General features: G+C 42.8%; 1 protein-coding gene across 1 annotated transcript; it reads right to left on the reverse strand.

Annotated features, from left to right (window-relative positions):
• Nucleotides 1–5,862: 5,862 nt before the first annotated feature.
• On the reverse strand, nucleotides 5,863–9,558 carry LOC147634083 (pentatricopeptide repeat-containing protein At2g39620-like). The gene is made up of 2 exons (XM_086805189.1): nucleotides 9,367–9,558; nucleotides 5,863–9,259 (listed from the first exon to the last, which is right to left on the reverse strand). Exons 1-2 carry the CDS (start codon nucleotides 9,423–9,425, stop codon nucleotides 6,418–6,420), a joined length of 2,901 nt encoding a protein of 966 aa, XP_086661315.1. The 5' UTR covers nucleotides 9,426–9,558; the 3' UTR covers nucleotides 5,863–6,417.
• Between the last annotated feature and the right edge of the window lie 2,099 nt (nucleotides 9,559–11,657).

Consider the following 11,657-nt stretch of genomic DNA (forward strand, 5'->3'; position numbering starts at 1 on the left):
AATTACTTTGAGTATGAATTCCTCTGATCATCTCCGCAGTAGTCTGATGAGCAAACAGAGCATATGAATCAGATTGTAGAGGATATGCTTCGTGCATATGTCTCTAGAAAAGCATCAAATTGGGAAAAATATCTTTAATGATGGAATTTACCTATAATAGTTTTAAACATATGACTATTGGTTTTAGGCCGTTCATGCTTATGTATGGGTATCTCAACCCAGGGCACCTATTGATGTTAGTCTTAAGGACATCGAGCTTGATGCATCGAGAGATTTCTTGCGTGATATGCAAGAAACGCTAACTGAAGCTCGGGATTCTATCAAGAGTGCTCAGGATAGAGCACGCTTCTATGCTGATAGAGGACGCTCAACTTGGTCTTTTGAAGAACCAGGAGCGTTGGTTTATTTTAATGTTCCTAAAGATTCTCAGACTTTGTCAATAGGAAAATGCAAGAATTTATCTCCTAGATATTGTGGTCAATTTCGAGTTATACATCGGATTGGCACGGTTGTTGGCACGGTTGCGTATGAACTTAACCACCTCCACATGTTAGAGTTCATCCAGTCTTTCATATCAATAGATTGAAAGGGAAACTAGGAGGTGAGGATAACATTTACTCCTCAAGAACTCGTTGAAGTCGAAGAATTATCCTATGTTCCACATGAACCTGATAAGCTCCACATGTTAGAGTTCATCCAGTCTTTCATATCAATAGATTGAAAGGGAAACTGGGAGGTGAGGATAACATTTACTCCTCAAGAACTCGTTAAAGCCGAAGAATTATCCTATGTTCCACATGAACCTGATAAGGTACTTGAATTCAGGAAAAGGAAACTTTGTAGTTAACTAATTCCTGAGGTTAAAATTAGGTGGAAAGATAGGGAAATAGAGGATTCGACTTGGGAGTCGGTTGATATTATTCAGTGCAGTTCTCCTTCTTTTCATTGCAAGAGTGCAATGTTTTGAGAGAGGGGAAGTATGTTATATGTACATTATGTGTGTATATACTAGGAGGCTAACCCACATTAGGCTTGTGAACATGGGAGCATGGGAACAAGCTCTAGTGGAGCATGGGTTAGGACTAACCTTAAGGGTTAAGGTTAGGGTCAGGCATCCAAGGGTCACACATGGGAAATGGAGAGTCAAGAGTCACTTGAGGACCCTCCTATATAATAGGGACATGGGGCACACTTAAGAGAGGCTTTGGGGGCTTGGAGGCCAAGGCTATGTTATCTCTCTTGTGTAGAGGATCATATCTACTCACCTACCATTTCAAACTATAGCTACATGCTATTGGATTGGAGTTATACCTCTTGATGGTATGGGACATCAAGGTAAAGGTATGATGTATTTCATTATATTTCATGTGTGCATCCCTTGGGCTCGGGGGTGGTCGGGTGGATGAGTTTATGCTGCCTGATTTATGCATGTTTTTGCATAACAATTATCTAGAGATTTCTTAGGGTTTTAACACTCCACCACCTAGATCAAATGGCATGTCCATGGCCATGTCATGCATCAAGGCTTCATCAAGAGAGTCTTTAGCATTTTCTTGACCATCCGGTAAGTCTAAGGCATCATCCATAAGCATGGATCTAATATCAAACACTTGCAAGCTCATATCCAATTCCATGGAATCATCTGGCTCAAAACCATCCAGATTCTGCATAACAGAAAAAGCCATAGAAGCAGCCAATTCTTCATCCATGTCGTCACAGATATCTTCATCAAGCAAAGACAGACGACTACTTTGGTTTCTTAACATAGCTATCCTAGCATTTGCATGCTGCACATTCTTATGTATGTCAAGATTGAGCTCCATTTCTGGCTCAGTTTCACTGCGTTTGTCAATATCCTAACCATCAGGTATATTAATCATCACATCATCCACAAGATTGTGTTGCCTCTCTCCAAGGTGTCTTCCAATAAAGCGTCCACATCATTACCCCCGCTACTATCCAAAACTTCATGCATAAATGCTTGCTGATCCCCGCTAGCTTCACCATCACTTGTGTCATCAGAAAAAAATTAACTCTGATAGGCTTTCCACCTCACACTCTTCCACAGCATCAAACAAACATGTAGGCTCCACATCAGCATCCCCAAACGTAGTCCTCATATCAGGCTCCTGTAGAATCTTTAGCATACTAGGGACATCCTGCCCCTCTATAATAGATTCACCATCTACATATTCTTCCTCCACTTTGTTGGCATCTATCATTTTCAACGTTGGGTCCCCAATCATAGAAACTACATTCAATTCAACCTCACAAACACACGGTTCCACAGCCTTTGCATTTTCATTTACAGCGTTGATACAGGGATCTATAACTTGTACACATGTATCAACTTCACCTAGTGATTTCCTAGGCTGCCTCTCTCCAGATTCCTGAATTGACATCTCTTCTGCTCTCCTGACATCTTACATGTCTTCACTTCTAAATAGCACTGGAAAGCTATAATCACCCATATACCCTACGTCAATGAGACTATTGGAGTAGTCCTTCCTCCTGATGTCCTCTCCCCAGGCATAGCTAGCCTTCCTTCAATCTAAACTGCCCTCTGCTTCAGAGCCAACCTCTGTAACTTCCACTCCTCTCTTGCAATCTTCAAAGCTTCTAGGTCTCTTTAACTCTACCTTCTCCTTCAGATCAACATGAAGGGATTGAATGAACATATCCTTTTTAAGGAGGACAGGGGGTGCTCTACTCCCAATGAAGCATCCTATCTTCCCCACAGATACTCAAAAGGATCTACAAATCTATCAAACACATCAAATAAACTATGCTGCAATTTTTGTATGTCCTACCATATAGCGTCCGAGGATTCACCCTTCTTGTAATGCTGCACCAAAGCTCCTTTGACATCCTCATATGCCTGCCCCTAATCTGGCTGGCCTCACCAAGTCTAGAACCATCTTTTGGCATCCCCCTTCAACAACATGGACAGCGGTGTCAATTTGTCCTATCTCTATCCTTCCCAAAAGTGAATGCTACCAATTCCATCCCATCCAAAAAATCCTTTGGATCCTCTCCAGTAAGCCCATGAAACACCGGGTACATCATCATGGCTGCCATCTCAATAGCTGACACTTCTCAATTCCTGCCAACAGTCTGAAGGGTGCCTTGAAGGCCCACCAAAACAATGATGTGTCCAGGAGAACCTACCTTTATAGCCCCGTCCGAAGCACACCACCGTGGGGAGGAAACAATCAACGGCACCACAAACCAGCAAAAACAACAATAGGGAGCACCAACACACCCAGCTGACAACCCCTGATCCTCAGTTGAGACAATAGAACTCTTCAACACCCTCCCAGCCTCCCCATTCAATTCAACTATCTACTCAAATTGTCCTCTAAGGTCAGCTTTCACCTCCAGCACCTCTGATTTTCCAACTAAGAGTCCCTCTTGACCTCAACTGACTCACAGCTGCCACAGAATTGCTTAGATTTTGCCTCTGACATCCTCTACTTGTTCCCGTTCAGAATCCTATCCTCCAGGCCTCAAAATAAATCCTCCAATGGCAGCTAGCCTCAAATCCTTGTCTCAGAAGCTCTCTGAATCAGTCAACTACCCTTTGCTGACACTTCTCTGACTCCCTTCTCACTGCTCTACCTGAGATAGATCTAGCTATCCGAAATAGAGTAAACTTACCTCTGTGTCAGATAACTTCTCCACTACGTCCACTGACAACTCTAAACCCTCAGGATTGCTCAAGATATCACATTATAGGATCTCTGCTAACTGCAGCTGACCCACAATTGCCTCCGAAATGACTATACCTGACCAACTACTAATCTGGCACAACTGATGCAAGAATCCTCTCCTCTGTGTCAGCTAACACCCCTAGAGCCTCAAAACCCCTTAACCAAACCAAAATCCAACCTACCACTTAGCTGACAACAAGAGTCTCTCTGTTGTCACAAAAATCCTGTCATACTACAAAGCCTTCTTCAACAGTCAGTTGAAACACAAAACCTCCTCTCCTCAACTCAAACAAGTTAGATTGAGGTCCCTACACCACTTGCTGACTATTCTAATGTACAACTGATATATAATTGACCCTATACCTTCCCAACAATTTCTGACTGAGAACTGACTTAAAATCAACACCCTAGACATCAAGCCAATACACTCCCAGTGGTTCATCACCATCAAATCACTCAAAACAACACACATATCAACGTTTATATCAAATACAAACACTTGTATCCATTCACAATTGAGACAGACCAAGCTCCCATATTTCATCAACTATATAAAACAGATTAGCATCCCAACATGAATAGTAAAAGAGGCAAAAAAAAAAAAAAAAACGAGAGATCCACCACAAGATTGTCCCAACTCTTCAATTCCACAAAACCAGACTCAACAAAGGCTTTGCAACCACACCTATAGGCCACTACCAACAAACACAGCAGAGAAAGAATTGAGCAAGCCTCAGGCAAGTTCAAGTTCCAACAGAGCTGTAGCACCACAGAAATCCTAGGGAACTCATCATCCTACAAGACTATGTATCTCCTTGCACTCTGCTCTGAACAAGCCGATCTTCCCAATTCCATCTTACATCGGTCCAGACAAAACCAACAAACTACACAATATCTGCTATACAAATCAAAATCTTGGGTCTCTCCACCCCTTCTCAATGTTCTCTCTTCTCACTTTTCCCTTCAATTGTTCCTAATCTCCAAACCCTCGTCTCCCATCTTGCACCTCGCAGCAGCTATTGCGTATTTTTGTCAACCACTCCCGCCATCTGCACATGCAGCAGTCCCACACTTCACTGCTGGCAACAGCTATACGCCTGAGATTGGTGCAACATCCCTTATTCTTAAGGTTTCATACAAACTCCACAAGCCTTATTACCTTCGCGGGGTGTGGGGAGGCACCTCCGTTGGGCTTATCCCTTGGGCCACAAAAAATCCTATCAACGGTTGCAGTGGCAACAACAATGGATGACAACGACAGAATGACAGAAACCCCATGGCGATCGATGGGCTGCAATGATGGAATTCTGGCAACAACAATGAACTTTTCTCCACCTTTTGCAAGCTCAAGAGAGACTCTAATCTACTGCACAGCTCCCCCCCATAGCCAAGAATCAAGGGCTATGCTTCGATACCAAATGTAAGATCTCCATGCAAGGCAAGCAAGGTCTCTGTATCTAGCCTCATGCAAAAAATAAAGATGAACTCAAGAATAGCAAAAATAAACCTAGCTTGACATACCATATTTAACCACCCAACCATTATATATACCAGTGACCCTAGGCGTCCAGTGTGTACCTTCCCGGCCACACACCATACTCACATGCTCCCTATGTCCCCGTACTACACATCACTAGGTCTTTGGCCTACAACCGTCACCCACGTACATTACCCATTCACACTTATTATTATAAGTGATGATGTGCAATAGTATGCCGCCATTGGTTTATCCACACAACGTCCACATGTCCCACACATTATTGGCGTGTAAACCCCACGTAACAATGTACGTGTCCCACATGTAAGGGCCATAACATTAGAGTCCTAATCAAGAAATAGATTCTGCCCTAAGACACAATCTCTCTTCCACGGTGCGTGCTCTATCCGTGCAGCCACCTATATCTGGGCCACTTCCAGCCTTCCATCCTAAAATCAACAGCTCTGTGACTTGTCTTCACGATAGTATCATGATCAACACCAAAAGACGGGACCAACATCAATTGGAACCCTCACTGCCTCTAAATGCCTAGAGACTACTGTTGCCTAGCTTTGGACCCCAATTGACTGAAAGAGAAATACTCTCTCTCTCTCTCTCTCTCTCTCTCTCTCTCTCTCTCTCTCTCTCTCTCTCGTTTCTGTTGTTCCTTAATCCTTTACAAACCTAATGTGCTATTATCTGGCAGGCAAAGCTGAAAACAACCCAGCTACAAGGATGCCAACAGGAGCATGAACCAGAGAACCATCACCCCTGGAACAAAGCACAACCAACTTCCAAGCCACCCAAGGAAGCACACGAGACTTCACTATTACCCAACCAGGAATCAACCTCCCGTGATTGATGCTATTATAACCAACTGGACAAGGCAGGGAAAACTGACCTCTCCATAATTCTGGCATCAACGTTTCAAGGGGCACTACCCTCCACCTTTACTACCCACAAATACACTTCTCTTTCTCAAGAACGTAACATGTTTTGCACCTTTGATGATAACTTTTTGCTGCTCTAATGCCAAATGGCAGTCATTACAAACCCAGAGTTTGGATAACATGTATGGATGTCCTTTTGGGTGTGTGAATTAGGGCACAGGCAATTCCCAACTTCTTACTGCCTACGTGACACATCCTTCTTTGCATCATCAGAAATGTCCTTTGACACCCTATGCAAACTTAAAATTTACCCTTCCTCTCTCACTTTGAGAGAGAGATCCTATCGACTTTCATTTTTGCAATGCCTATTATCCCCAACCAAAAGTAAAGGCAAAACATCATTCCACCAACAATTTCTTGGCATCTTCCATGCTTGTTTTTGTACGCTAATTCCCTCAACCTTGTTTGCTTCCTCTCGCAAGTCAGCACCTGCAGAGATGTGAGACATTAGGACATAAGCTACAGCATCCTTTTCATCCAAATTCACTGCATGTTCAAAAGCCTGTTTTCCAAACTCCACATTTCCCCAATATCTAGAAGCACCCAACACAGTATGCCACACAACAAGGTTAGGAAAGAATGGCATCTTCTTTATCATTCCTACTGCCTTGTCTAATAGGCCTACACGGCCAAGGAGATCAACCACGCAAGTGTGGTGTTCAAGAGTTGGAATGATGCCATAGTCTTTGCTCATGGCCTCAAAGTACGTTTGGCTCTTATAGAATAGACCTGTGCGACTACATGCACTGAGAACAACAAGAAAAGTGACTGGATCTGGGTCGATACTTTCTCCTAGCATTCTGTCAAAGGCATGGAAAACATTTCCACTTTCTCCATGCTGGGCATATCCTGCGATTAATGCATTCCATGAGACTACGTCTCGAATTGGAAGCCTGTCAAACACTTGTTGTGCTTTTGCAAGTGAGCCACATTTAGAATACATATCGACCAAGGTGTTGCCAACAACAAGATCTCTTTCCAGCAAGCCCTGTCTTTCAATCTCAGCATGTATTTCTGTGCCCTTGTCTGTGGCTCCTATAATGCCACAAGCTTTCAAGCTGCAAACAAATGTGACAGCATCCGGGGAGATGCCATCAAGCAGCATCTGTTGAAAACACTTGACTGCTTCCTCACCATGGTCATGTTCAACATATCCTGTGATTAGTGCTGCCCACGAGACTACATCTTGCACTGGAAGCTTGTCAAACTCTTGCTGTGCTATGGCAAGCAAGCCACATTTGGCATACATATCGACCAAGGTGTTGCAAACAACAAGGTTTCTTTCCAAAAAACCATGTCTTTTAAGCTCAGCATGTATTTCTCGGCCCTTGTCTGTGGCTCCTATGCTGCCACAAGCTTTCAAGCTGCAAATGTACGTGACAACATTCGGGGAGATACCCTCATGTTGCATCTGTTCAAAACAATGGAGTGCTTCCTCTCCATACCCATGGTCACTATATCCTGCAATTAGTGCGGTCCATGAGATTACATCTCGAGCTGGAAGCTTGTCAAACACTTCCTGTGCTACCGCAAGCGATCCACGTTTGGCATACATGTCGACCAAGGTGTTGCCAACAACAAGGTCTCTTCCTAACAACCCCCTTCTCTCAATGTCAGCATGTATTTCTTTAACCTTATCCGTGATTCCTATGCTGCCACAAGCTTTCAAGCTGCAAACAAATGTAACAGCATTCGGGGACACACCGTCGAGTTGCATCTGTTCAAAACACTTAAGTGCTTCCTCTTCATGCCCATGTTCAGCATATCCTCCGATTAGTGCGGTCCAGGAGACTACATCTCTTACTCGAAGCTTGTCAAACACTTCTTGTGCTATAGCAAGCGAGCCACATTTGGCATACATATCGACCAAGGTGTTGCCAATGACAAGGTCTCTTTCCAGCAACCCCTTTCTTTCAATCTCAGCATGTATTTCTCGGCCCTTGTCTTTGGCTCCTATGCTGCCACAAGCTTTCAAACTACAGACAAATGTGGCAGCGTTTGGTGAGACACCCTCAAGTTGCATCTGTTTGAAATACTTGAGTGCTTCCTCTCCATGGCCATGTTCAGCATATCCTGCAATTAGTGCAGTCCATGAGACGACGTCTCGAATTGGAAGCTTGTCAAACACTTGCTGTGCTTTGGCAAGCAAGCCACATTTGGCATACATATCGATCAAGGCGCTGCCAACAAACAGGTCTGTTTCCAGCAATCCCTTTCTTTCAATCTCAGCATGTATTTCTTGGCCCTTGTCTATAGCTCCTATGCTACCACAGGCTTTCAAGCTGCAAACAAATGTAAAAGCATTAGGGGAGACACCCTCGAGTTGCATTCTTTCGAAACACTTGAGTGCTTCCTTACCATGCCCATGTTCAGCATATCCCGCGATTAGAGTTGTCCACGAGACGACGCCTCGAACTGGAAGCTTGTCGAAAACTTGTCGTGCTTTGGCAAGTGAGCCACATTTGGCATACATATCGACCATGGTGCTGCCAACAAAAAGGTCTCTTTCGAGTAACCCCATTGTGGCAACCTGGGCATGTATTTCATTACCTCTTTCCAGATCTTTCAGCTTTGTACAAGCCTTCAGTAAGGCCACAAACGTATGCCCAGTGGGATGTGCAGAATCGTCCTTCCGCATTTTCTGGTACAGGGTGAGAGCATGCTGAGGCTTCCCACATTTGGTATAAGCAGTAATGAGGGAATTCCAGGACCGCCCATTCTGATACACCAACCTGTCAAAAACCTGTTGGGCCTTGTGCATGCTTCCAACTTCCACCAACATCAAGACGAGGTAGTTCCCCAGTGATGTATGAGCTTCCAGCCCACTTTTGACCATGTAGGCATGCAGGTGCAGTGCAGACGCTCGGTCTCTCTCCTTCCTGCATTTTTGCAGGATGCATGCAAAATCCTCAATGGAAGGCTGGGGCAGCACCCCTTCTTCCAAGGAGGGCAGTGCCTCCTCTAGGCTAAGCATCCTCCAACTACCACGGGTACTGTTCTTCGTCCTCTTCTTCTTGTGCTTTCTGCATCCCCTCTGGCCTAAGCCTGTCTTGAACCCAACACGCATTGTACGAGCCCTCCAACCACAGTTTATGAGTGAAATCTGGGGCCCTCGGGTTCGCCTGAAACACACACAGAGGAAGGAGAAGAGGGACCAACAATGAATCAAGAGAGCATCATCATTTGATATGATGATGAAAAGAGCGTCATCCCTTAGAAAGGGACTTACTTTGCCCTTTCAAGCACTGGGAGGGATCCCTCGAGAAGTCCTGCTCGTGATGCCTGCATCTCCGCTACATGCCTGTGGTGGAACGGCCACCCAAATGCAAAGTTCTCTTCACATGCTCACACAGTAGAGTCTACGGAAGATACCGAAGCCTATACTGAATACATCAATTGTAGGTACAAGAATGCCCTTCAAGCATCCATTCATTAATCATCTTAGTGATGTACTTGTCCAAATTATAGGAGAATAATGTAACATCCTTTGTCCGAGCCTTATACAAAAAATAGAGAAATTAAAGTTTATTAACGTGCTTATAACCGATATTACTACATTGTGCTTACTTATTGGAAGATGAACTCTTGAGTCTAAGTGAATAAATTTCCCATGAAAGATGTCTATATAGACTACTGATCAATCATTACTAATCATTAATGCAAGAAAATTATATGTTTAGTGAACTATAAATTTAATCATGATTATTATAATGATTACATAAGTACCTTACTTGTGTTTTTCGGAAAAAGAATATATTTTTTTTGCTATCCAATCACATGTCTTTCCACATATCTTCGATTGGTTTTTGTTCTTCACCTCTTTTTTTGGCACTTGCATTTGGACGACACGTTTTGCTATGGATTTTATCCTTGCCATATCAATCATACGAATGAGATTATTGCTCCCAATATTCTTCAACTCTCTATGTCTCTTTTGATATTTCTATCACCTCTCTCTCGAGATACATAGGTTCATTTGAGGTGAACGATTTTATCCCTCACTTGTTGTGTCCTACTCTCTCTCTCTCTCTCTCTCTCTCTCTCTCTCTCTCTCTCTTTGCAAGCAAGGATGAGATGGTTGAGAAATACTTCGTTTGGCAATGTGACTTGATATGTTCTTTCGCTTAGGCTGCACTGAGAAATGTATCTAAATGCATTCCAATGAGTGAAAAAAGATTTTCCCCTAGTATTTCTCATCCCTCCAACCTCCACCATCACTGACATTCTCACTCTTTGTCTTAAAGTTTAAATCACAAGAAGAAATGAAGATAGAAATACAAAAATTAGAAAGGATGCCTCAAGCGCAGTGGTGATTCTAGTCAACTCAAATGGCCTATTGCACTTAGTGTTCTCTCTCTCTCTCTCTCTCTCTCTCTCTCTCTCTCTCTCTCTCTGTGCGTGCTTGCAAAACAAGAGAGGATGAGATGGTTGAGAAATACTTCATTCAGCAATGTGACTTGATATGTTCTTTCGCTTAGGCTAGCGGTTATGCATTCCAATGAGTGAAGCAAGATTTGCCTCCTTGGCACCCGCAAGGTTGTACCTAAAGCGGATTCCTTTTTGGTAATCTAACCATAAAGGGGGGGAGAGAGAGATTTTTTAAAAAAGAATTATTTTTTTCCAAATAATACATTTAAAATTCAATATACTTCAGACCATACAATATTTCTTGTGTACCAAAGAATTACAACAAATTCTGTTAGTCTTACCCCATGAAAGAAAAGAGGCATTTTCTCATTTTCAACACTTTCTTGATTTGGATAAGAATGAAACTGGTTTAAAAGTCCAAACCCTCCATAGTACAGATAGAAGGGGGGGGGTATTTGTCTAATACTTTCAATGACTTTTTAACACAAAAAGGCATTAAGCATCAGTGCACAACTCCTTATACACTACATCAAAATATTGTTCTGAGAGAAGAAACTAGACTCTCAAAAAAATGGTTAGATGCATGGTTTAAAGGTCAGCAGCTTCCACACAAGTTTTGGATGGAAGTAGTTCTTTGTGCTACCTATGTGTTGAACAAGTGCCCCAATAAAGCTTTGAAAACTATCACTCCTTGTGCTTGGTTCAATAGTGAACACATGTGTGTTTTTGGTTGTTTGCATATGCCCATGTGCTAACACAAAGCGGGACTAAGCTTGTTGATATGGCAATAAAATGCATTTTTATTGGCCATAGTCATAAACCAAAGGCTATCATCTCTACAATCCTAATATTGCAGTGAGTTGCATTTTTATTAGCTATAGTTTATAAGCCTAAGGCTATCGTCTCTACAATCCTTTTACCAAGAATATCATTGTCAGTAGGGATGTTCTTTTTGCTATCGTGATGGAGTTTAATAAACATAGCTATGTTACTTCATTGGACATGTTTGATGGTTTGTTGCTTAGTAAATTTTGCCTACTGATCCTCACACACCAACTTCTGATCAACTAGAAGATGTAGTAAATTCTGAAAGATTAGCAATCAATGAGTATAGGCTTATGCCTAAATGGGTTAGAAGCACCTTTCAAGATA

This window comes from Cibotium barometz, chromosome 11 (assembly GCF_041138505.1).
Source record: "Cibotium barometz isolate CiBa-2024 chromosome 11, ASM4113850v1, whole genome shotgun sequence".
Taxonomy (NCBI): domain Eukaryota; kingdom Viridiplantae; phylum Streptophyta; class Polypodiopsida; order Cyatheales; family Cibotiaceae; genus Cibotium; species Cibotium barometz.

What these genes read in the sequence shown, in the direction of transcription:
- LOC147634083 (XM_086805189.1), bottom strand. Translation starts at nt 9,425, where the DNA reads ATGCAGGCATCACGAGCAGGACTTCTCGAGGGATCCCTCCCAGTGCTT. An exon ending in CCAGTGCTTGAAAGGGCAAA is followed by an intron (nt 9,260 to 9,366) that starts GTAAGTCCCTTT and finishes TGTGTGTTTCAG; the next exon opens with GCGAACCCGAGGGCCCCAGA.